This window comes from Rhopalosiphum padi, chromosome 2, assembly GCF_020882245.1.
Source record: "Rhopalosiphum padi isolate XX-2018 chromosome 2, ASM2088224v1, whole genome shotgun sequence".
Taxonomy (NCBI): domain Eukaryota; kingdom Metazoa; phylum Arthropoda; class Insecta; order Hemiptera; family Aphididae; genus Rhopalosiphum; species Rhopalosiphum padi.
Window position 1 is genome coordinate 52863909 of NC_083598.1, and position 27817 is coordinate 52891725.

Here is a 27817-nt window from a genome sequence, read left to right on the forward strand (position 1 = left end):
TATAATAATTTAAATTTTCGCTCCAAATGTATAGACCAATCATAGGGCCGGATTCATTCATGGGTTATTTTATTTCATGTGCAGAATGGTAATACCAGTAATACCAGTAATACCTATGCCATAGACAGAATATATGAAATAATAGATATAATCTATTCTGTGATAATATTATTGTTTTGTGATAGGAGTTCCACCCTTTTGATTGTGTAAATAAAAAATGCCATAAACGCTGTAGTTGTTGTTATAGTTAAGTTGTTATGACTTTACTACTGGACACAAAACTGTTTATATTTTCCTTGAGATAATTCTCAGATTGAGGTTAATGTTTAAATTTTTCCGCTATTTAAAAATTGATAGTAAATAATAATAAATTTGTTTGAAATTTTGAAAATAGTTTCTTCAAAATGTGAATTATTCAAATATTCTGTTCTTTATTTTTTATTAAATTAGTAATATTTACTGTAAAAATTCGAGTGACAAGTGAATTAAACATTCGTGAACCTAATAATATTTATTAATACTTATAAGGAATAACACTACTGTAATAATGAAGTTCTAAGTAAAAAGTTAGAATCATTACTGTTTATTATAATATGTTTAATTTATACTTTGTAATTATTAATTATTATAGTGAAATAAATTATTCAGAAGCGGGTGTTTAATTAAATAAACATTTATAATGGCGGCAGTTATTAAAATGGAAACTATGTTGGATCATGAATCGATAATGGATAAATATCGTTCAGATATTACGTTGTTAACAGATCCAAATGTTGAAGATGAACAAAAATTAAAAATTGTCCAAACTTTAAATGAAAACTTTGAGGTAAAAATTAATCTTTTATCATAGGAATGAAATAATGATGTTCTTTATTGTATTAGTAAATGTTGTTACATTAAATCTGACTATATACATATTTATACCGTACATGTATGGACATTTTATTTTCAAATATTGTTCATATCATACAATAAAAGAAAATTGAATGTTTACAACTTAATTGTACATACACACTCTAACCACATTAATAGTATGATTTATTTAGTTCAATTTATGCCATGATTTATTTTTAATTTGTTCTAAACTAGTTTATTGAGTCCTATTTTGATGAAATTTTTTGTATTTTATAATTTTTAAGTAGGTAAAACTAATTATTTTTTTTTCAAATCTAATCAAAACTTTATTTTGAAACTATAATTTAAATAATATTAACTTAAAAACAATTTAAACTGAACAATCTTCATAAAGTAGTTTAAAGTAAATATTTAAAAGTACTATAAAATAAGGTTTTTAGAAGGCTTTCACATTTGTTTACTTCAAATCGCTATTAATTAATATAAATTTGATATGTACTTTAAAATATTAGTTCATAATATAGCTAAGAACACTTACTAATTTATTTGTATTTATTATAATTTTCTAGATGATCGTAAATTCTCATCAATATCCAACATTTTTAGAACATATGATCAAACATTTTATTCGTATTTTAGTAGACGGAGAACCATATTTTATAGCGGAATATCATATATTTGTAAGTTTTGAAGTACACATGATTAAACAATAATAAAATCATATTTATATTTTATAATATAAACTGTGCTTATAGCAAGTAAGAAAACTGGTGCTAGAAATGATATACAGACTACCGTGTAATGAATTTCTAAAACCTCATGTTGATCGGCTTGTAACATTGTGTATGAAGCTCATTGAAACTGATAATGAACAAAATGGAATTTCATGTATACGTATTATTGTTGAGTTACAAAAAAATTTTAGACCACCATATAATGCTGAAGTAAGTTAAAAATAATTTTTAATTAATCAATTGAAATTATATAATAATTTAAATGTGCGTTGTTTATATAATAGATTAGTAAATTTCTTCAACATACTAAAAAAATTTATTGGGATATACCTGACAACATGGAAAAAATATTTAGCATGAGAACCCAACAAAGACTGCGTATTAATGATTTGTCTACAGTTGACATAAGTGAAATTTTAGATAACACATATTCTACAATTGTTATTAACTGTGAAACATCGGAAAATAATATTGAGACCGTAAATTTAATATTACATTATATTAGTATTTATTATTAGTATTATATTAGTAGTACTTAGGAGTTTAAATCTATTTTGTTTTATTCATTATGTAATAAATTTATATTTTATTTAGTATAACGTGATTCCGCGAAGTATTTCATCATTAAAAATATTGCAAGAATTGCCAATAGCAATTGTACTTATCTATCAACTATATAAAGATAATGTTAAAAGAGAACTTAGTGAATATATTCCAACCATTATTCGGATTATACCACTACAACCATCAATGCTTTACAAGTATAAAGAATATACAGGATTTTTAATTAACTTTATTCATAATTCTATCATCGTATAAAATATTTATAGATCGCATTCAAATTATAACAAGGAAATTTTGGTTGAATTGGTATCAGCCCAAATAAAAGTTTTATCTTATCTAGCATTTGTTATTAAGCCGTTTACAGAAATTGTAACAGTTCATTCTACACAATTAGTTGAAGGAATGATTGGAATGTTGGAATCATGTCCTATGGAAGTTACACATCTTAGAAAAGAACTTTTGATTGCATCAAGACATATTCTTAATACAGATTTACGAATAAGTAAAAAATAAATTGTTATTTAAATTTCAAATTTTTACTTTTATTTTTATTTTTAGAATTTATTCCATATATGGACAAACTACTTGATGAAAATACACTACTTGGCCGAGGATGGACTACTACTGAAAATTTAAAACCATTGGCATATAGTACTATTGCTGACCTTATTCATCATGTTCGAGTTCATTTATCACTACCAACAATTGTAAAAGCCATAAATCTTTTTGCAATCAATGTTCATGATCATAGTTTAACTCCTAGGTAAGAGAAAATAAAACAGTGTATGTAATATGAATTAAAATGTAATTTATAAATAAAAAAAATAATGTTTCAGTATCCAGTTAATGTGCTGTAAAATGTTAATGAATTTAGTAGATTGCATTAGACAAAGAAATGGTGAAGATGTCCCTAATTTAAAATGCACTCAAGGAGAAACTGTCAGTTTTGATCTTTTAATACGTATAATTCAAGTTTATGTGCTAAAACTCAAAGTAGTTTCTAAATTATACATACCAGCTATTATTTCTAAAAAGTATATTTATCAAATAAAATTTATTTATTTATACGGTTTTAAAATATTTAAGTAAAAATCACTGTTATAGTGCCATTAAAACATTGCCTACTGAATCATCTCAAATTCTTGACATCAATGAGGGTGAAATTATTGATGACATTGTAAAAAAGGAACAAAAAGAATTTACTAATAGTCCCTGTGGAAAAAAAATTCAAGAAAAATCTAAATATGTTTTCTCTTCATCGCCAACAGCTCTATTCTCATTGCCAGAGTGTAGGACATTGGTCAAAGTTATAATTTGTGGTATAAAAACTGCAGCTTGGGGTATTGCTACAGTCAAGGTATATTACTATTAAGTATTATATTATTAGTATATAATTAAGATAAATGATATACATAAATAACTTATATTATTGTTAATCAGTATTCAATTTATTTAATACTATTATTTATATCTATAATTTGTATTATGGCACATTGTTCTTGTCTTCTATTTCAGACTAACAAAGAAGATGAATCAGGAAGTACACCAAAATTACCAGTAAAACCTCAACTTGTAAAAATTTATTTAGGTCTTGTTAAATGGTCTTTACAAGCTATGGATGTGCATATGGTAAATCCATTAAATAATCAAAATACCAATGCCAATGTTTTAAGACCACGATCAAAAGAAGAAAAAGAATCTATGGACCATTTAAGTAGTGTTGTAAGTATTCTTTGAATGCAAACATTAAAAAAAAGTTATCTTATAATTTTTTTTTCTTTAGTTTGCCTTATTACCTCCAAGTACATTTAAAGAAATATTTTCCACTACAATTGCTTATTTTGTTGAGCGCGTGGAAAAAAATCATGCTTTAATGTACATTAGTGAATCGCTTTTAAATAATAGTCTCAATACATCAGACACATCTTCTATATTTGCAACGTTGTTGTTAGAACATTTACTCAGCAAAATGGAAGATATGGGTAGTGGGAATGCTGAACGAAGTAATTTGTATTTAAAACTTTTTAAGCAAGTTTTCGATACTGTTAATCAGTATTCAATTGAAAGTGAACAAACGCTTCAACCTTATTTAAATCAAATTGTTAACAGGTAAGTGTAAAAAAATGAGTTTAATTTTATTATAAATTGTATTTTATTCAATGTATTATTGCAGCTCAATGAAACTAGCTTTAACTGCTAAAGATCCATATTATTATTTTTTACTATTACGCCCTCTCTTTCGTTGTATTGGAGGTGGTGCACATGGAGTTTTATATCAAGAATTTTTACCTCTTTTACCAAACTTATTAAAAAGCTTAAATAGCTTACAATCTGGTTTACATAAACAAGATATGAAAGATTTATTTGTGGAATTGTGTCTTACTGTACCTGTTCGTTTAAGTTCATTATTACCTCATTTACCTCTACTTATGGATCCATTAGTTTCAGCTTTAAATGGATCTCCATCATTAATTATTCAGGTTAATATAATTTGTTTGTAAATGAGCATTACAAATATTATTTTTTAATTATTTTTTTAGGGTCTTAGAACTTTGGAATTGTGTGTGGATAATTTGCAAACAGATTTTCTGTATGAACATATTCAACCAGTGAGAGCTGATTTAATGCAAGCTTTATGGCGATCGTTGCACAATACTAATGATAATGTTTATCCTGTAGCATTCAGGTAATAGCTTATTTAGATTTAATTACAAATTAAATTTAGCTTATTTATTATTACCAATCATTAATCAATAAAGTTTAATATATTTATACAAAAAACTAGGAAAGTTATTCTGTTGTATAATAAATTTATAGGTTACTGTAATGAATTTTTTAAGTTTAATTTTGTAATAAATTGTTGCTTACAAAAAATGATTATCAGTGGAGACATTCTGTTGGCCTGAATTTCTAAAGATATTTTATAATTTATTTATTTATATTACTATTAGTAATATAGAAGGTTAAACTAATTTTTCCAAAAAAATTACATACATTATGTTTAATATTATTATTATTAACTTGTAGGTCAATATTGACATATCATAACTGTTTGTGATATAATATCTTACCATATCTATATCAATCTAATAATTTGAAAATTCAAATTTATTTTAACCAATAATTAACATAATATCAAAATGTTTCAAAGCCTTATGACTAATCATTGTTTAATTATAACTAAAATATAAAAGGAAATATCATTTATTTTTCTTTGAATACTCAGTTTTGTCAAAGTTTAATCTTCATATATTTATAAAAAAAAAATTGTGAATATGTATTTTTGGTATTACTAAATAACGGTAAAAACCTCATATAACATTTAAAAGCTTTTTCATTTAGAAAAATATTGTATCAATATTAATCGAAGAAAAATTAAAAAATGTTAATGTCTATGAATAGTCCATGTGCAATGTACAAAAATATTTTATATCATGTCTAAAAAATGTTAGTAGTTTATTTGCTAATAATTTCAATTACTTATTCATTTTTAATTTGCAACAAATAAGTGAAATCAACTATGCTTTGACTGGTGTTTTGAAAACATTCCTTTTTTTTTTGTAGTTTTTTGCAAGTCGTAAGTTTGAGAATTACTGGGAATTTTTCACTTTTGATGATTTATAAATTAAATCTAATTTATTATTAGAAACCTCACTTGATGTTGAAGATTGGAGTATTTATTTTGACTAGTGTCTTGGTAACCTTAATGTCATCAAGAACAAAAAAAATCACACATCATTGTAAAATCAATACATTCATCACTCCCTTCAGAATTTAAAAATCATTGTCAAATCAATACATTTATTGTTATGCTTTTGAATATAAAAATCAATTATCAATTATATTGATATATGTTAAAATCTTGTCTTATGCACTGGGTTATTCAAATTAATTTCCATTTTTGTTCTCTACTTATATATATTTTTTTAATTTCAAACCGTTTTGAAGTATTTAATAATTTAATTTTTATATTTTTCTAGAGTCTTAGGGAAGTTTGGTGGTGGTAATCGTAAGATGATGACTGAACCTCAACGTCTAGATTATTCAATGCATAGACAATCAACAAAACCTGCTATTATTATTAAATTTAATGAACATACTGAATCAGTAACATTTAATGTTGATATGGTTTGTAAATATTTATTTTTACATAATATAATTAAGGTTTTTGAATATATTTTTTATTTTTTTTTAAGGCTATTGAAACTGCTGCAGAATCACTTAAAACATCAACTGATCCATATTATCGTAAAAAATGTTGGGAAGTAATAAAATCATTTTTGGCAGCATCTGTATTATCAAATGATGATAAATCTGTTTTAATGAAATTTTTTTCTCATCCTAGGTGAGTATTTTAGTTGTAAAAATTAGTTTAAAAAAAATTACACTCCATTTTTAAATTATCATTTAAGTTTCAAAGAAGGAAAAATATCAAACTTCCATTCAACAGTGTACAAATATCCAGATCCAGTTGTAAGAAATACTTATGTGATGGCATTGAATGGTAAATATATTTATTATTGTTATTATAAATTGTTTTTTTATATTATGTTATACAAATTATTTAGTGTCTAACTAATTTATTATAATTGACTTTATTTAAATTTTAAAGGAATTTTTGTTAGTGCTGCAGTTAAAGAACTTAGAGACACAGCTCTTGGAACACTGCTAGATGTTGTAATGCGCTATACTATGGTAGCAATTTCTCAACAAGCTGGACCATTAGTAAACAGTGAAAAAAATGAAAAGTGTTCATTTGGTATGGACCCACTTGTATTAATTGACTCAATGGCAACTGTTATGAGTTATCAAGAAAAAGAACTTTTAAAACCAGCTCGGTTGGCACTTACAATTATTTTAAACACTGCTACAATTATTATGGGATCCAAAGAAAGGGTAATTAAAATTTTTTTATTTAAATATTGTTTAAAGTTTCATTAAATTACTGTAATTTTTAGGCATGTCAATTACCTTACATGGAATATATGGTTGATAAGTTATGTGCTTTGTGTTATGACCGTGCTTGGTATACTAAATTTGGTGGATGTTATGCAATACAATTTTTTTATAGCAGCATGTCTTCACAATGGGTGTTTGAACATTTATATTTATTTGTTAAAGCACAACTCTTTGTTATCATGGATTTATCTGGTGATGTATGTCATTTGAGAAGATAATAAAAATTTATGGAAATACTTTTTTTTTTGTAAATAATTTAATGTTAATTCCAAATAGGTTTCTAATGGAGTTTTAGATGAAGCTAAAAAAAATTTAGAAAACATGCTACGGAAAGCAGCATCACCACTAGATCAGAACTCAGGTTCTCAACTGCAAGCTTTACAGAAAAAAGCTATACATGAAGTTACTTATGAACTGATTCGTCAAGTAACAAGTCCTAATGATTTACTTCGAAATCATGTTTGTATTTACTATTATATCATGTATTTTATATTTTATTCATTATTATTTTTTTTTCTTTGATTGTTTTATAGTCCACACATCTATTGGGTGTGATAGCATCTGCTCAAGGAATCACTGTAACTCAAGTTATGGAACCTCATAAAGAAGGATTATCAGAAATCATTCCTTTAAGAAAGCATTTGTTACGTCATCAAGGATTTAAAGCACAAATTGGAATGATGGAAGGAAACACATTCTGTACCTCTTTGTTGCCTCGTCTTTTTACAATAGGTAATTATATAAAGAAAGTGAATTTTATTGTATGATATTGATTAATTATTACTTGTACCATATATTATGGTTAATGAATTATAATTATAATTATTACTCATTAATAATGGTCTGAAAATATTCTGTAAGTAACTAATTTGTTTAAAAAAAAAATAAACATTTAAACCAAATTTCATTTTAAATGATTATTTATTCTCTAAATTTAAAAAGCATATTGGTAATTTAGATGTTTATTTTTTATAATAGATTTGAATATAAAAGAACACAATTTATTTTATCATGAAGTATCAAATCTTTGTGAAGCCAGTGATTCAGCAATGTCCAAGTTACCTGGATATAAAACAATGAATCCAGGACAAATGTTATTATTACGTCAAGCTGGAATGAGAGCTCTTGCTGCTTGTTATTATATTCCTCAACCTGAAGTTAAAAGTAGAATTTTTCATGCTTTATATGGTGCTTTAGATAAAAATAATCCAGATTTACAAGAAACAGCATTTCAGTGTTTGAGAAAATTTGTTTCTACTTCACAAATTGATATGCCAATGGTAAACAAAAACAAACCTAACTATAAAAGTCAGATAATGTATAAGCTTTATATTTTTTATTTTAGGTCCATGAATTGATGAAGAAACAATTAGGAGATTTAGGCGATTACAGAAACTTAACTTTAAGTGGAACAAGGCGTTTATGGTATTTAGTTCAGTTGTTTCCTACCAGTTTTAGTGATATGTTTTGTACACATTTAATGGAAATAATGAAAAAAATGTTTGAAGTTTTAATCCAAATGAAAAAAGGTAATTTTAAATAGCTAAGGAAAATTTTGATAATTAATTTTTTTATTTTATGATTTATTATAGTTTATAGTTTTATTAATATTGAATATTTATAAAAACAGTTTTTCGTTACTAACCCTGTTTATCTGTAGCACTGTTTAAAAATGACATTTGACATTATAAATTCCATTGCCTCAAATCTTCAATAAAATGTACAGATCTTCTTTTCTTTCACCCTTCACTTCCAACTATATATGTTCGGCCATCATTGTTCTAAACCTCCGTAAAGTTCTTTCGCCCATTTCTTCTTTTCTCAAACCAGCTATTTTAATGTTATTTTGTATGAATTACCAACAAAATATTTTGTGAAATCAATATATTGCATAGACTAAATATTAAATATTGCTAGTATAAAATATAGAAGCAATTTAATTATAATACAATATTTAAAACACAAATAGACAATTTTATATAATTCAAAGTATATAATATTATTATAGTAATATATATTAGTATTGATAAAAATGATGAGATATGTATAATATAATATAATTGATATTAGTACTAAGTAGTAATATTAAAATAAACATTAAATTAACAAATTATTTCCAAACTATCATTATGAAAAAAAAAGCATCTTATAATAATTTTAGAATAAATCAAATAAAGTCACACATTATATAAGCTAAATAATTTTTTTTAATCTTACTTTCTACGTGTCAAAGACAAAATATCTGTTTTCATAAATTTTAAATTAGGAATGTAATGCGATATAACAACTAGTTTTTTATACTATTGTTTAGCAATACCAATACCATATAACATTAATTCCTGTGTCCATTATTAACGTTTAAACAATATGTAAAATAAAAAAATCTTTTGTAGTATTAAAAAATGTACTCGGCGTATGGTGCAGACAGACTACTCTACTGATAGACATAAGACATACTAAAAAACATATAATTATTAACCAATCTCTATTGTCATTTGTCGTAGTGGTCGATCCAAATTGTCGGCCGACGCACGCCGACAATGTACACAAAATAATATAATATAAAAATAGATCAAATTATATAAAAAGTCGCTGTGCGTCGTGCAGGCCACGGCGATAACATAGAATAATAAAAAACATAATAATAATAATAATATTAAAAATCACTACAATATAAGGTAATTTATGGACTTAATTTATCAAATTTATAATGAATAGTGCAAAAAAAAACATACAAATACATATAATCTTAGCCTGACTAATTACCAAAAATCAATTAAACTTAATTTTATTTTTATTCTTGGGTAGTCCTTTATGACTTATACTCATACTATCTATTAATTATAGAATTGTATATTCTAATGTATAATATTGTATAATATTAATGTTATAAACTTAAACATATGCACCTTTTAAATTAGGAATTTCAAAGAGCGGAAACTATGAATCAATAATGGTGATTATTATTGAAATGTATAAACAATTACCTGTAGCCAATTATAGGCACATTGAATCACTATGTAGGTTAGTTTTGGATAGTGAAAAAAGCCTTCAGGTGAGCATATTATCTCCATTCCATACACCACTTTTAGGATGTTTGCTTAAATATCCAACTCAAATTGTGCAACTCTTTTTACAAGATAATCATATAAAGGTAAGTAAATAAATAATTATATATTTAAACCGAAGTATATTGGATTTGAATGATTAATACTCACAAATAATTGATATTATGGTTTTTTAATGATATAGGAACCTAATTGGGTAAAATATTTACATATGATGATCGCCAATGAGAAATGTCAAACAATACGGGATGCACTTCAAGCCAGTGGACGTAGGCTTAATGAGTTAATTACAACTTCTCATTCAGGTAACCACTATTATAAACTTATGTTCAATTAATAATAATTTAAAAATATTATTTATTAAAAAAATTTTTTTTATTAAATTTATTTAGATCCTACTAAAGTTATTGAATATGAAACTATTAGAATTATTAATTCTATTGTACGACTAGATAAAAAATGGATTCATAATCAAACAGATTTAATTATATCATTATCAGAACTATGGGCATCTGAACACTACCAAGTAAAATAATAATAATAAAATTAATTTAAATATAAATAAAATAATTAATTATTTACATAATTTCTAAAGGAACATTTTTTGAACCCGGGATACCTTGAATTTTCTCACTGGAATGAGCCAAAAATGTTAGCAAAGGTGTTACTACAGTATTTTATTCATAACCCTAATCAAGTAGATTTACTCTTCCATTTGATTAGAGCATTTTGTCATAGATTTATATCTGATTTTCAGGCAAGTTTAAATCAAAAACTATTTTATTATTCTATTTGTTTTGTATTAATCTATTTTTTTTTTTTTTAGTTTTTAAGAACGTATTTAGAAGAAACGGTTGCAAAAACCTTTTCTCCTCAATGGAAACGAACAGCATTCTTTCGTTTTGTCGAAATATTTCAAGATAATAACATGAGTAATCTTTTCAAATCCAAAATCTTGCAATACATTATATTACCTTCCGTTTCGGCTAGTTATGAAAATAATGAACAACAAGCTTTAATTCATGGTACACCTGAATCTTCAGATTCAACAGGAAACATTGTTACATCTTATATATATCAGGTAAATACTATAACTATTGAAATAATTTCAGCTTAAAATGTATTTAAATATGAATTAATAACATTTTTTTTAGTTAATTGTACATGAAGTACCACCGGGAATTGGTGAAGACAGCATACGTATTCATCTATTACAACTTGGATGTATGTTAGTTGATGATTTTCCTGTTAATAAAGAAAGTGCATTTAGTCCTGATGGACTCTGTGAAAATTTAAAGCGAGTAATGAGTTATGCTTGGCCATGTTTATTAGAAAAATCTTGTGTTGATCCAACTGCTCGATACAGTGGCCATTTGTTACTGTCATATATAGTTGCTTCATATCATGTTAATAGCCGAATTATTTTACAAGGTATTAAATAGAAAATTATTTTGATAACAGATATTATACAGATATTTTATGTTTTGAATTTTTTAGTATTTCATGAACTCCTTAAAGCATATCATGTTGAAGTGAGAATTGTTGTTCGGCAAGCATTGGATTTAATAACACCTGCATTATCTATTCGTATGAACAATGGAAATAAATTATTATGTCAGTGTACAAAGAAAATTATTGTTGAAGAAGCACATTTGATGCAACAACTATTCCATGTGTTGCATTTGGTTGTCAGACATTATAATGTAATTTTTAATATTAATATTAATTTTAGAATTTTTTTTTTATATTAATTTCTTAGTCTTAAAAATGCATATGACATTATATGTTTATAATGTTTATTATAATATTATATATTATTATTATTTTTTAGGTGTATTATCCAATTAGACATAGACTTATTCAACATATGTTAAATGCAATGCAGAGATTGGGTTTTATGTCATCTGCCACTTTTGAACATAAAAAATTAGCTGTAGAAATGGCTGAAGTTATTATAAAATGGGAATTACAACGAATTAGAGATGAAAATAATGCAACTGAAGTAAATGATCAAATTTTCATAAATAATAATTATAGTCTTTGCTTTTTCACTTTTAATTTTTTTACATTTCCACATTTATTTTAAGGCAAATCTGTCAATATCAGATAGCTATTATTTCTGTTTTTAACCAAACCTCAATTGTATTTGCAATATTTTTGCTATAATTTTTTAATTTTTTAATTTTTTAATCTTACCTTTTATTCCTTATAAGAATTTTTTTTTTTAATTGTATTACATATATCTTAGATATTTATCTTTGTGAACTCTCTTTAAAATAAAATAATTAAATGTTTTAATTATTATTTTCACCTAGTATAACTTTATATTTATAGTTTACACGCAAATATTATTTTATTTTAGAATTCTATAGAAGGAATTGCAAAAAAAATTAAACTTGAACCTTCAGTTTCTTTACAATTAGATGATAACGACAAAGATATACCTATTAACAAAAACGACTTTGTAGTTGTTTTCAACTTTTTAGCAAAAATTGCTTGTCAGGTTGGTTTTTCAATTTTTTAATTTATTAATATATTTTAATAATTTGTTTATTTGTATAAAATATCATATTTTTAGGTAAATGATGGTGTTGCTGGAGGTATGGCAGAATTATTATCTAAACGATGTATTGCATTATTAAGGACTGCTTTAAAGTCAGAAGCTATAATGTCCAGATGTATTGATATGTTAAAGTTAGCATGGATGGAAAAAGTGTTTTGTACTGTATCAAGTTTGGAACCCGCTGCTAATAATCCTGCTACTGCAATTGCTGTTGCAAATATTGCATCAGCGTTTGATCTTTTAGTATTTTTTTTAAGTACCTTACCAAAAGAACAACTTTTAAACACAATTAAACCTCTTCAGAAATCATTATATGATTGCATTAGTACTACTAATATGAAGGTGATTGCAATTGAAATATATTTATTATTATTACATTTTTACTTTGGATATTATATGTTATTTTAGATTGGACGAATGGCACATGCATTTCTTTCACGTTTAATTTTTATGTTCCCTATGATAAAACCATATCTTAATGAACTTGAAGAACTTTATATTTTAATAAATGTGGTATGTTTTTATATTTATTGCATTATGTTTAATATTATAAAAATTGTCTATTATCTCTAAATTTTAGTTAATTGATGAAAGTTTAAACAATTTTGAAAAAAATATATCACAAAATTATAATCGATTTTTAACATGTGTCATAATGTTAAAAGCTGCCAGTGCTAATAATCCAGCTTTTATCGATAACTTGTCTTCTCGATTTGTACATGTTCTGCAAAAAGTATGTCGTGAACAGCCACAATCTACAAATACAGAATCTTCAATGGGAATAAGTGAACTAGTTATTCAAAGTCTAGATTTAATGAAAAACAGAGTTACCAATATGCATATTGAAACTCGAAAAACATTTATTGGAACTATTCTCGTTGGATTAATTGAAAAAACAAATGATTCAAGAATAATGAAAACAATTTTAAAAGTATGTTTTATATTTTTTTGTTCCATTAGAAAAATGACTACCTGTACAAAAGGGTAAAATAAGAAATTTACTTTGAGGAGAAATATGTTTGTATAACATTTCTTTTTTATTGTGAATGGTTATTGTGTTTTTACTTTAAAATAATATATTTTATAATAAAATACTTAATTAATACTATAAAAATAAACAACTTGGTTCATACTTATATTTGTGTAGGATATTTTCACTTATTACAATTAAAGCAATCTCAATAGAAAAATGTAGTTCAATACTTGAATATAAAATAATTATAAGCTTTAATTATTATGTTTTGCATTTTAGATGTTAGAAGAATGGATGCATAATCCTCCGAATGAGGGACCCAATTTGCGTGAAAAATCTATACTGTTGGTAAAAATTATGCAGCACATTGAAAAAAAGTTTCCTGATCTGAATGCTCAATATTTAGATATTATTATTCACATTTACAAGTAAATTTTATAATTCATTATTTCATTATTTTTATGACTGGGGTTGATATTTAATTTATTTTAAATGAATTGTTATAATTAATACCAAAATTGTATCGTTATTGTTGTTACCACTTATCACAATAATGATAATTGATAATTATTTCAACTAAAATATTTTTCAGGGATGAAGAGTTACGTAATTCAGAACTTGGACATAAATTGGAAGCAGCTTTTTTAAGTGGTTTGCGATGTTCACAGCCAGCTGTTCGTGAAAAATTCTTCACTTTATTCAATCAACAAATTAATACTAGATTACCAGAGCGTTTGTTATATATAGTGAGTTCACAAAACTGGGAACCAATGATGACTCATTACTGGATAAAACAATGCATTGAATTATTGTTAGCTACAGTTGATCCAAGTAAGAAAATTTAAATTTTGAATTTAGATTGATGAATAAAAGATTTAAAAAACAAAAACATTAATATATTATCTATTCCATCAAAAATATTTTATAAGGTTTTTATATTTTTCCAAATCACTATTAAAATAAATATTATTTTCATATGCATTATAGATTTGCCTGTGATATTAAAAGATTCTAATTTATCAACTTCATCAAAATTACCAACAATTAAAGAATTAGTTAATAACTGTGATACTTCATTCATTGAAGAAATTCTTAATACTAATGAAGATATTGGAGTCAAATCAGAGTATGCAATGGACACTGACCAAATGGTGACTGATAACATTGAAGTTGTTGAGGGTGGAAAGTTAGAACCATTGATTAGCAGGCACATAAAATTTATGGATAATCTAAAATCAATGAAACTTGGAGATATCTGTTCAGCCATAGCCCAACTGTGTCATATGGATTCAAGTTTAGCAGAAAAAATTTGGCTTGTATTATTTCCTGCTATTTGGGAGTCATTAAATTCCACACAAAAAACTGTAAATACTCAAAATTATTTTAATTCTATAATGCTATTAATTAAATCTATGTGTTAACATCTATACATGTATAATAAATCATTAAGTAAAATTGTTTTTTCTAAATTTAATATTTCAGATATTATTACCTGAAATTAATCAATTTATTGTAAGTGGTATTCATGTTGTTCAAAGAGATGTTCATCCAAGTGTTATATCTACATTCTTTGAAGCATTATTTCAATGCCAACCAAAAATACATTTTAAACCAAGTGTCATGTTATATATTGGCAAATCTCATAATTTATGGCACCGTGTAACTTTGTCTTTAGAAAAAATGATGATTGATAATAACTTTGAAGTAACAAAACAAGATTGTTATGAATTTGAACCAGAAATATCTCCACAAAGAGTATGTTTATACAATCAATTTTTAATTAAAATTTTACTTCATCAAAAATATTATTTTACAGGATGTCATTGATACATTAGCAGAAATGTACAAACAGCTTAAAGAAGAAGACATGTGGGCTGGTTTGTGGCAAAAACACGCTCAATATCGGGAGACTAAAGTTGCTCTTGCATTAGAACAACAAGGATTATTTGAACAAGCTTTATCTACGTATGAGTCTTTGATAGAAAAATATCAAAGTGAATTTTCCAGTTCTCCTGCATCAGTCATGGTTTTAAGTGAAGCACGGTTATGGGAATCACAATGGATTAGGTAAACAATTAATTTCCAAATAATATGTATTCATATTGAGTACATTATAACATTGTATGTTAAAGATGTTCAAAAGAGCTGAATCAGTGGGACATTTTACTTGAATACTCAAAACTTAATGGTCATTTAAATCCATTTCTAATCCTGGACAGTGCATGGCGTATACCTGATTGGCATGTTATGAGTGAGGCATTAAGTTGTGTTGATAATACATGCCCTAAAGAATTTTTGTGGAAGGTATTGAATATTTTTTTAAATTTAATTTAAATCTAATAATTTTCTACAAGCATTATATAATAATAATATAAATATTATATTAACTATACTTTTGTTTATTAGATGTATTTATACAGAGGGTTTTTGGCAATTTGTCATCCAGATGAACCTAATTTACCATATGTTACTAGAAATGTAGAAATGGCTAGCATACATGTAATTAGAGAATGGAGACGATTACCACATATTGTGTCACATATTCATTTGCCATATCTTCAAGCTTCCCAACAGGTAAATATAAAATAAAACAAATACATATTAGTTATAGTTCAGTGTTATCAATGATTGTATCGTGTTAGATAATTATTGGTGTTTTGATTCAATTAAGTAACTGACTGTTTAAATGAGGATGCTTTCTTATTTCGTTCCAATTTTAGTATATGACTACTGGAGCTAGTTTAAAACATAGTAATAACGTTTAGTTTTTCTATAGTTCATTTTGAAACATGTTTTTTAAATAACAAAAAAAATAATATTTTTACCTCTAATTTATTTTACCTGTGATATTATTGTTCAGACTTTCATAAATAGGTACATATAATTCAATTTATAAGATATCTATGAAAAAATTGTTAACTATAATAATAATTTGTTTATTATATAAAAAAAAACTGTTTAATAATAATAAATTTGTTCATTTAATTAATACAAATCATCAATATAATATTTATTACATACTAAATTTTTAATATAAAACATTCTTATGTAACTATTTATGTACATAAATTATTTTGATCATAATTTATAAATATAGTTACAATTTCAAATTAAAGTGGAACATGAACATAAATACTTAACTAATAACTAATATACAGTGTTATTTCTATATTTTGTCCCGAATTAAAAATTACAACTATTCTCACTTTACTTTTTATAATAATTACATTTATGTTTAAATCTAAGATCAGACTTATTTCATATCATTCAATTTTTATAATGCAAACATACATTTCAAAGTATAGAAAATAACTTAATTTATAATTTGTTAATTAAACACCTTGATTTATCTAGGCTGGACATAGTAAGATACATAACTTAAGTGCAGACTATGTAATCAATTACTATGGTTGTTAACATTAACAGTTTATAATCTTTTTTTAGTTGTAAAATAAGTAGTTTATTTTTAAAGTTTATAATAACCAATTATATACTTCATTTATCATTTATATTTAATACTTAAATATTAAATTAACTGATAATCTTCTGACATGTAAATATTTCCATTGTCTATTATTATAACTATTGACTATATTAAATGTAGATTTATACCAACCAAGACAAGGATTGTTACATTATCATTATGGTTTCATGTTGGTTTCTTCTTCAATTTAATAATATCTATATTTATTTTAAACATTGACTAATATTCTTGTATATAATGGTAATTGTTCATATTTGATCAAATTGTAAGTAACTGAATCAACACCATCTGTATAAAATCGTTTTGGACCATTTCTCAAATATTTCATCCTATTTTCATTTGGTATTTCTTTTTCATGTGTTAACATAGTATACCTTGATATAAATGATTGATAACGACAAACTCTATAACCTCTATGGTAAACTCTATTAAATAAATCATCATCTTCGCCGCCCCATCCATAAAATACATTTGAAAATCCATTAATGTCATGAAATTGTCTACGTGTCATTGCAATAGCACCACCAAATATATTATAGTATGGCAATTTATAATTAAAAACATTTATATTAGCACTCATGTGTCTTGGACAGCCTGTACAACCATAAATATTATTTATATTTTCTGGCATTAAATCAACATCATGAAAAATAAAACATCCAGCTAGAGAACGCATTGTAACCTCTCGATAACCAACATTAAATAATTTTCCACGGTTAAATTCAGCACTAAATGTCTGTTCTATAACAAATATTTGATAATGTATATTTTGCTTTTGTAAAAATGAATGCATATGATATAAAAAGGTTTGAAGTTGTTCTGTTCGATTGCGATAGCATACTATGATTGCAGTATGATGTTGTGGTATACAATGTTTTGGCATCCATTCTCCACCTGAAGATACAAATTGCTTAATAAAATCTAGTTGTTTACTGCTAACAGTTTTTTGAATGTTTATTAGACTTGTTTCTTCGTTAATTTCAACTATTGGACATGTACTTCTATTTAGAAGTTCATATTCACCAGCACTAGTCTTGACTAAAAATTTTGGAATATCAACTGAATTTATGTAAATTATTGATGGAAACAAAATAAAATATGCAACAATACCAATGACTAAAAAAATACTTAACACACAAACTCTTAAGATCCAATACAATAACACTTTTCTTTTAATATATTTTAAAATGAGATTCATTTTGCATCGTTTATGCAACTTAACGTCACCGAGCACTAATAACTTCACAAATTATAATATAAATTTTTTAAATCATTATTACATATAAGATATAAATGATAAACATATATTATTATTAATATTTATATTCCTACAATGTATTATTTTTTAATTTTTCACGAACTATGATAAGGAAAATACGTTTAATTCATGATAATATAATAAACGCTTAATATAACCTCAATGTTTATAAACCATTAAACAATTAATTACGGCTATAGAATATAAATAAAAACTAAATAACATCGATAAATTCTAATTTCTTCCTTGAAAATCTTTACCACGATTTAAGATAGTTCTATCTTAAAACGTGATCTTTACTAAAATATTGACCGAAATCATATACATAAGCGTTCTGTAAGACATCGCAAACGGTACACTACACTTATTACCCCACCAGTCTGCGTGGCGATCGCCTGGCGCCTGCAACTGCAAATACTAATTTAATCCGTCAAACTGAGATATATGTAACTATGTTATGATTGTTATGTTTTATTGGTTTTTCAATATTTATGTTATTTTTAAAATATATAATTAAGAATATGATTATTTTAACGGGTACCCAATACTCATCCAGTAGATACTGACAGACGACGGTACTGTAATTTTATATTGGTTTAGGACGTTTAGGTATTCCTTTAGTATGTAACCTACTGGCTACTGGATCAATAATTAATTAAAAATTAGGTTATTTTATTATTACAGAATACAGATTAAGGTATATTCAAAAGCAGTCATCAAAATTTAAAATATCAGTAAAAATATATTTCAGCTGATATCCCCATGTACTTTTAGTAGGATTTTAGTTTTAGTATTCCCCTATTCTATTCAATTGCTTATATATGAGTCTCAGTTGATGGATTAATAACATATTTTTAATGGTTTACTGTTCTATGATAATAAACAAGAATATGCTTTCCTTTTGTCTGATGTTAGATGTTATAATAAGAGTAATAAGACCCAGGGTAATATATCATAGGCGCAAATAGGGGGGTGCTTAGGGGGTATTAGCACACCCAATTTTAAAAGTACACCCTCAAATACTTTTTTTATAATACAATCAGTAGTTATTCAACGCTATGCCCGGAAAATGTAGAGCTTGCACCCTCAGTTTTTATATTGAAATTGCGCCTATGATAATATTACTAATATTTGTTTTTTGATAATCGAAATTAAAATGTTTAGTGTTTTTTTACAACAAAAAACCTTTGTTCCAAATTGTCTCCAATTTTGCTACATAAATACATAATCCGAACACCCATGGTTCTTCTAGTCTGTGATCATAATTTTGTTTGATGTAGACATTTAGGTAAACCAACTAGATTTATTTGATTTTTTTTTTTATCACTGTCAGAATTGGACTACCGAGTTGTTTTGTATTATTTGTTCATAACGCCGAGGGGTTCAGGCCTAACCTAACCTATGGTAGCCGGTAGGTCTCACCAGGGGCGTACCTAGAATTTTTTTCTAGGGGGGGGACTCAATATTTTTAGTTTTTACTGTATTTTCTATAAATCGCTCACATGACACGTAACAATGCGCGTGTTTCACGATAGTGATGCAAAGACACCACGTCCATGTGAACCTGTCCTAATCAAGTTCCGCATATTTATTATATTATGTACAACTTTTATTAATAATTATTTTTATTTTTCGAAGGAGGGGGCTGAACACCCAAAATCCCCCCTAGGAACGCCCCTGGGTCTCATACTAAACGAATACCTTGGTTTAATATAAATATAATCTGATATCTGCCTATCTATAATTTAAAACTATCTTACCATTATAATGAAGTATTTCTATTTTTTACTAATTTTTTTAATTTCTTCATTATTTGTGTGTAGGTACCTACTACCTAGGTTACACTAAATATTTTTTAATATGTCTGAGGAAGAGTCAAATATATTTTTTATATTGATAATTAAACGTCATCACTCTTTCAAAAGTTAAAGTCGTAATATGAAATATGTTGTTTTGTGTGTTTTGATGTTATCATTTTTAGTTTTAATGTGTTTCCAGAGCGTTTCTAATTTCCTATCGTTTGTTTTGACACTAGTTATTGGGTTAATTAATAGGTATATTAATTATACAATTAGGTATACCTATACTGGTACCGCGAAAAATTAACCCCTAAAAATAAACCACCGAAAAAATAACCCCATATGAGATTTTGTAAGATTTTGCAAATTAATTTAAATATTAGTATTATGTCATTGCGTATAATACAATTTATAACATATATACATACAATTTTTATGTCACCACAAAAATGTTAAATTTGGATTCGTTTATAAATTATTGTATATCTTTAAAAAATTTACGAAAATATTGACTATTTGTTTAAAATTATTATATTGTATTACACATTTATAATTAGGTAGAAACACAATCATTTTTATTATAGGGTTATTTTTTCTGGGGTTATTTATTAGAAAAAACACCTATACTAGTGTAGATCCTCGCCAATTACCAAACACAAAACAAACTATTAAACAAATTATTTTATTTTTGTCGTAAAATTGACTTAATGTACATGCTTATCGTTCAATACTTAAGTCTATTAATTTCAAAATGACAAAGTAGACTTAAATTTCAGATAAGTATAGCTAAGACGGTATCGCGAAAGAATAGCCCCATGTGAAATTTGGCAAAATAAAAAAAAGAATTGGGTCAAGTGGAAACAATGATTAATATTTAAATTTTATAATAGTAATTCTGTGAATTAATTATTAAAAATATAAAATTAAGTAGGTATTCCTCTTGGTGCCGAGGAGTTATTTAAATATTTTAAAGAAACCTACGTGAGTTGAATTACATTGAATACATAAACAAAACACTCTTAAGTTCACCATTGATACCATTCGATGTTTTCTGGCGATTTTTCTTCCAGAAACATGAAATGTCCACCAGACACATGACAACACTTGATAATTATGACAAAATAAACTTCAATTTAAGAAAACGATATTTATTATGACTTGAAAAAATGATTGTTTTTAAATCTTATATAGACAATCATTGAAATCTCGTGAATATGTGTGTTAAGTAGGTTACATATCTTTTTTAATATATGGTTATTCTTTCGGGAACTAAATTTCCAGTATTATTTTTTTCTGGGGTAATTTATTTGAGGAATCAGCTAAGACATCTATATTATGATACTAATAGAAAAATGAATTTAGTTAGAACTTTAATGAGTCAATGTTATGATTGCCCAATATTTTTCAAAATTATTGAAGAAAATAAATAAGGATAAACAGGGATTTTAACACTTAACCTGTTTTTAAAATTAAAATTGTTTATTTGTTGTAATTCATAAATGCATATAATTTCAGTCAAAAATGATTTACTGCAAAAACTTGAAATGTTCACCAAATATTCTTATTAGCATTCACTTGACATGACATAACTTTCAAAACATTTAGACTGTCTTTGTGTTATGTATTCATATTTGAAATGTTTGATTTTTTAGTTTTCAAAAAATATCAAAAATATGCAGTCACAATTTTTAGTACTTGATGTAATCAAGGTTCTTATTTTTACAAAATTCATTAATATTACGAAAATTTGCAAATTATTTTGTAGTAAAAACATTATACAACAATTATATGCTAACCATACCCATGAAGTATCCCTCTAAACATTTGCATTTATGTTTCACTTTTTAAATTTTGATTTATTTATTATTAAATTGTTTTGACTTATATATTGTGATGTAAAGTATATAATATAGTACACTTATATATATATATGTATTTTAATATTTTTATCTTAGATAATGGAATTATCTGAAGCAGCTCAAATACACCAGGGGTTGCAAGAAAAAGACACAAACAATTCATTGCATAATATGAAAGCGATATTAAAAACATGGAAAAATCGGTTGCCAGTTGTAGCTGATGACTTAAGCCATTGGAGTGATGTGTTTGTTTGGCGACAACATCATTACCAATTTGTTATTGAATATTGTTCTCGACCTGAACAATCCACAAATGCAGTATTAGGTGTTCACGCTTCTGCTCAAGTATGTATATATATTGTAATTTTATTAATTTGAATAAATAATTATACTCTTTGTTTCAGGCTATAATACATTTTGGCAAAGTTAGCCGTAAACATAATTTAACTGGAGTTTGTCTTCAAACATTATCTCGATTATATACAATACCTAATGTACCAGTAGTTGATTGTTTCCATAAAATTAGACAACAAGTAAAGTGTTATATGCAAATGGCATCCATATCATCTAATAAACATGAAATTCAAGATGTAAGTATTTGTAATAAATAATAATATTAAGTAAATTTTTAATATTTATTTCCTGTTCAATTTAGTGTTTGGAAGCTATTGAGAGAACAAATTTAAAATTTTTCCAAAGTGAAATGACTGCTGAATTTTATGCACTTAAAGGAATGCTTCTTGGCCAAATTGGTAATTTTATAATTTTATTTTATATGTTATATTATTATTCAAACTATAATTTTTTTGTAAAATAAAGGGAAATCTGAAGAAGCACACAAAGCTTTTTCAGCAGCTGTGCAATTACACGATTCTATGGTTAAAGCTTGGGCACTCTGGGGTGAATATATGGAGGAGTACTTTACTAAAAGTTATCCAAATCAAACAATGCAAACTGGTGTAGCTGCAATAATATGCTTTTTGCAAGCTTGCCGTCAACAAAATGAGTCTAAATATCGAAAATATTTAGCTAAAGTATTGTGGCTATTAACTTATGATGATAAAGAATATTCATTGCTTAGTACAGTTGATACACATTTCAATGGAGTTCCACCTGCATTATGGTTGCCTTGGGTGCCACAATTATTAACTACATTGGCAAGCGATGGAGGTTCTTTATTACAAAACTTATTGATACAAGTAATAAAATATAAAATTTAAAAAGAAACTTTTTATTATTATTATTATTATTTATTTCTTAGGTTGGAAGATTGTATCCACAAGCTGTGTATTTTCCAACAAGAACATTATATTTTACTCATAAAATTGAATATAGAGAACGTTGTAGAAATTCTGAATTATTAGCTGCAGCTAACAAGCAGTCACAAACTAATGATACTACACAAAGTACTAATAATATTAAATAATTATTTATTTTATTTAAAACTTATTGAATTGTTTATAGATTCTACATCCACACAAAACACTGGATTAACTGATTCTTCTTTACGTGCCACTCCTGCAATGGTACGTTTTTCTAAAGTTATGCATCAGCAACGAGAAGTTCATCCAACAATTGTACTAACTTTAGAAGGCATAGTAGATCAGGTAAATTTCTATCATAATTTATCATATTGACCAATATCCACGTTTTATAACCTATGCTATTTAATGATATTATTACTTTTTTGTACCTAGCATAGTTTTCCAAATATCAATACAGCGAAACCTTTAAATAGAAAATACCTACATTCAATCTTTGACATTTTATATAGCATTCAAATGGTTTGGTTTGTAGAAAAACTGTAGTTTGTTCTTAAAAACCATCCTCTATTTGAATTTGTCTGTTAGGGGAGATTTCACTGTATTTATTTATTTAGTTAATTATGAAGTTATAACATTTTGTATAAACTTTTGAAGTTAGAATCAAGATATTATACCATTGCTTAAATATATAATTAATATAATAATATTTATGTTCAATAGTATTATACAGTATATATATATGATCAATGATCATACTCAAAACTACAAAAAAAAAATTATTTAAAAAATGCTATAATCCTTCATGTATTACACAAATTATTATTATATAATTGATCAGAAAATTATTTATACAATTTAAAAAGAAAAAAAATGTTTTTGTAAAAAAATAAAATAGTTATTTTATACATAAATTCTAGATGGTTTGGTTCAGAGAAAATTGGTATGAAGAAGTATTGAGACAACTTCGTCTTGGATTAGCAAAATGTTATAACATTGCTTTTGACAGTCGAGGATCTGTTGCAGATGCCCAAATAACACCTCATACATTAAATTTCATTAAAAAATTAGTATCAACATTTGGAATTGGAATAGGTAAAGTTTATTTAAAAACAATTTTATGTTTCGATTGTATGTTTAATTACATAATTTATTTTCAGAATTATTAGCTAGTAATATGGCTGCTAATAGTGCAGCTATATCTACTAAAGGATCATTCCCGGGTTCAGGGTCTGAGAGTTTAGCTAAACGAGCCCAGACAACAATACAAGATCCAGTTTTCCAAAAAATGAAACAACAGTTTTCTATTGATTTTGATTTTACTTTGCCTGCGGCCATGAAATTACATCATATGATTTCAAAAATGAAAAAATGGATAAAAATATTAGAGACCAAAATAAGACTTTTACCAAAGTAATATTTGAAAAATTGTTATTTGTATGTATATAATTGTATTATCATATTTTATTTATAGATCCTTTTTAATTGAAGAAAAATGTAGATTTCTTAGTAATTTCAGTCTTCAAACTGCTGAAATTGAAATTCCCGGGGAATTTTTACTTCCAAAGGTATGGATTTTGAAACTCAAATTATGCAAATTTGTAATAAAGTGTTTTCTAGTTTTTAAAATAAAACGCGTGAAATATATTTAATTATATTGAAGCTTATTAGTTATTACTTAAAAATAAAAAATATAAATTAAAGTTATTATTATCATTTTTTATTTTTATTAGCTTTCAGTAAAAACTAGTCATAGCGTAAAAATTCAAAGTTTATCTTAATAATTATTGTTTAAGTCTTAAACTTTAAGGCTTAGTTATATGCTTATAGTATAACTATAACATGTTGCTTATAAAAACTTTGATAGTCTTCTACCCAAAAACAAGCAACCAAAGTAATGACTTAATACCAGTTCTAATTAGTAACTGGTATATATTTTCTGCCACATTATGTCCATATTATTATTATTATTATTATTTATGTACTTGTTAAAGTTTAATTATAAATTCAAAATTGTTTTGAAATAAAAAAAAAAACCATGTATTAAATAAAATTTAAAAAAAGTATGATCATTAAATGTATAGAAAAATCTAAATAATATAAATATATTTTTAGCATTCACATTATTATGTAAAAATTGCCCGTTTTATGCCAAGAGTTCAAATAGTTGAAAAGCATAATACATCAGCCAGAAGATTAGTTATGCGTGGTCATAATGGCAAATTATATTCTTATTTGGTAATGCATGATGCTGGCTTAGGTGATACAAGACGCGAAGAACGAGTTTTACAACTATTAAGAATGTTAAATCATTACTTAACCAAACAAAAGGTGGATAAACTAATTAATTTTAATTATATTTAATTAAAAATAAATTTTAAAGTATGATAACTTTTATTATTAGGAAACATCTCGCAGATTTTTATATTATACAGTACCTAGGGTTGTTGCTGTATCTCCACAACAAAGGCTTGTTGAAGATAATCCTTCATCATTATCATTACTTGATATTTTTAAGTCAATGAGCACAACTCAACCTTATGATGATTGTATTGAACATTATTACCAACGCCTAGCTAATATTCAAGTAATATATTAATTTTTTAATAATTAAGGTTGCCTACTAGCAACTGAGAATTGTTTTCTCTTTATTATGTGATGTATCATACTAAATGTACTAATAAATATAAATTTGTTTTGTTATTAATGCGCTTGTAAGGTAAAGAAAACAAATTCAGATGTAGCATTCTCTTAATTGACCGTGTTTAACTTTTTTTAAATTCATTTTTTTTTTTAGAATCAAGGAACTCAAGCAAATATTCAAATGCTTTTGGATGTATTTTTAGAAGTACAACAAAATTATTGTCAAAGTCATATATTGAAAAATTGGGCAACTCTTACATATGCTTCACCTACAGATTATTGGACATTTAGAAAAATGGTACAAATTATTAATTTTTTTAACAAGTTATAAAATATTAATTTTTTTATACTTTTTTTATTCACAAATTTATGATAATTTATTTATCTAGCTTACACTTCAATTATCTTTATCATGTTTGGCCGAGTATGTATTACATCTAACTAGGCTTAATCCTGATATGATGTATATACATCAAGACTCTGGTTTACTTAATGCTTCATACTTCAAGTTTGATGTTGACGACAAAAAAGGTAATTATTTTCAATAATTAATATTTGTAAATTTAATAAAATTAATTTAATATACATTTTAGGTGAACTAGTATCCAATCGACCTGTTCCCTTTAGATTAACTCCTAATTTTGTTGAATTAATGACTGATATTGGTAAAAATGGTCCTCTTACTGCAAGTATTATGGCAACAGCTCGGTGTTTTAATCAACCTAACAACAAAGTTCAAGCTATTCTTAGGGCTATACTCCGAGATGAAATGATCACCTCCTATAAAAAAGTAAATTAATATATTTATTATTCTGTCATGTCAATAATATTTTTTTTTTAAATATTTTTATAGAAATTGGAAGATGAACTTTCAACTGATAGAGATGAAATATCAGGTGACATTATCATTAGTATGGTTACAAAAGCAGTTAATTCTATAATGCATAGATTAAATAGTCTGGCAAATTTTGACGGTACTGATAACAAGGTAAGCACAATTGTAAGTGCTGCATCATCAGTTGATAATTTATGCCGAATGGATCCAGCATGGTACCCATGGCTTTAAACATTTTTGTGAAGACTTTGGTTCTCAAATATTTATAGATCTCTTAATTTACATTTATTGCTAATATTGAAAAGATTTCTGTACCTTTTTTCTATTTTAATAATAATATTTTTTTATGTATATATGTCTGTATAAATAATAATTTAAGTATATAGTTAAAATATTTGTAATTTATAAATAAAATAATAAAATATCTAATAATATTTTATTTATTTTTACCTTGTATATTTAGGTATTACATTATACTTCAAATTAGTTCTTTATGGTATAATATTATTGTATATTTATCATTGTCATTATGTATGTATTGTATTATAAATTATTCAACATTTATCAATATTGTGTAAATAAAGTTTAAAGAATTAATACAATTTTAAATAATTATTTATGTTAGAAGCACAAATACTATAATTTAAGTTGAACAGTGTTTAAACAGAGCCTTCCAACTAGAAATTTGAATTTAAAATGCTCATAAAGTTTAATTTGAATTTCATTTAGATTTTTTTTTTATATGCAGGTTGAAATACTTTTAAAGAACCTTGTATTAAATTTTTAAATCTTAGGTAGAAAAATAGAATTTTTATGAATTTCTAATTACAAAATAACTTATTAATTTTTATGGTATTTATGAATTCTGTCAAAATTCTAACTAAACAATTTAAAAAAAAATTACACGACTATAAATTTTCAATATCTTTTAATTTTAAAATTGAAAATTTATGAAGAGCTT

The 27817-nt window shown here is 25.4% G+C and overlaps 2 protein-coding genes across 5 annotated transcripts; one reads left to right on the forward strand and one right to left on the reverse strand.

Annotated features, from left to right (window-relative positions):
• Window positions 1–250: 250 nt before the first annotated feature.
• Window positions 251–27458, forward strand: LOC132919210 (transformation/transcription domain-associated protein). 4 transcript variants are annotated; one of them, XM_060980599.1, is made up of 57 exons: window positions 251–318; window positions 632–826; window positions 1425–1535; window positions 1611–1799; window positions 1874–2068; window positions 2184–2350; window positions 2420–2655; window positions 2712–2916; window positions 2990–3187; window positions 3258–3510; window positions 3669–3875; window positions 3937–4262; window positions 4327–4633; window positions 4694–4839; window positions 6134–6281; window positions 6350–6498; window positions 6566–6657; window positions 6766–7049; window positions 7112–7309; window positions 7389–7571; window positions 7646–7844; window positions 8091–8392; window positions 8458–8641; window positions 10034–10266; window positions 10365–10485; window positions 10573–10706; window positions 10776–10937; window positions 11007–11261; window positions 11335–11611; window positions 11678–11883; window positions 12012–12182; window positions 12543–12683; window positions 12759–13085; window positions 13152–13256; window positions 13324–13674; window positions 13996–14144; window positions 14309–14547; window positions 14704–15080; window positions 15199–15471; window positions 15533–15783; window positions 15849–16020; window positions 16123–16290; window positions 22213–22461; window positions 22521–22706; window positions 22772–22868; window positions 22936–23315; window positions 23378–23522; window positions 23581–23723; window positions 24299–24473; window positions 24539–24791; window positions 24853–24946; window positions 25494–25709; window positions 25783–25965; window positions 26176–26319; window positions 26411–26552; window positions 26615–26811; window positions 26875–27458. In XM_060980599.1, exons 2-57 carry the CDS (start codon window positions 680–682, stop codon window positions 27085–27087), a joined length of 11355 nt encoding a protein of 3784 aa, XP_060836582.1. In that variant the 5' UTR covers window positions 251–318; window positions 632–679; the 3' UTR covers window positions 27088–27458. The 4 variants fall into 4 exon arrangements, with proteins under 4 accessions (XP_060836582.1, XP_060836579.1, XP_060836583.1 ...); XM_060980596.1 differs by lacking the exon at window positions 251–318 and adding an exon at window positions 348–566; XM_060980600.1 differs by lacking the exon at window positions 251–318 and adding an exon at window positions 348–566 and having other exon boundaries at window positions 649–826.
• Window positions 16957–18564, reverse strand: LOC132922607 (beta-1,4-N-acetylgalactosaminyltransferase bre-4-like). Its single transcript, XM_060986199.1, has one exon. The coding sequence runs from the start codon at window positions 18396–18398 to the stop codon at window positions 17409–17411; it is 990 nt and encodes a 329-aa protein (XP_060842182.1). The 5' UTR covers window positions 18399–18564; the 3' UTR covers window positions 16957–17408.
• Window positions 27459–27817: the final 359 nt, after the last annotated feature.

Coding starts and splice junctions, on each gene's coding strand:
- LOC132919210 (XM_060980599.1), top strand. CDS start 680: ATGGCGGCAGTTATTAAAATGGAAACTATGTTGGATCATGAATCGATA. Junction 2,917..2,989: donor GATCATAGTTTAACTCCTAG/GTAAGAGAAAAT, acceptor ATAATGTTTCAG/TATCCAGTTAATGTGCTGTA. Junction 6,499..6,565: donor AAATTTTTTTCTCATCCTAG/GTGAGTATTTTA, acceptor TTATCATTTAAG/TTTCAAAGAAGGAAAAATAT.
- LOC132922607 (XM_060986199.1), bottom strand. CDS start 18,398: ATGAATCTCATTTTAAAATATATTAAAAGAAAAGTGTTATTGTATTGG.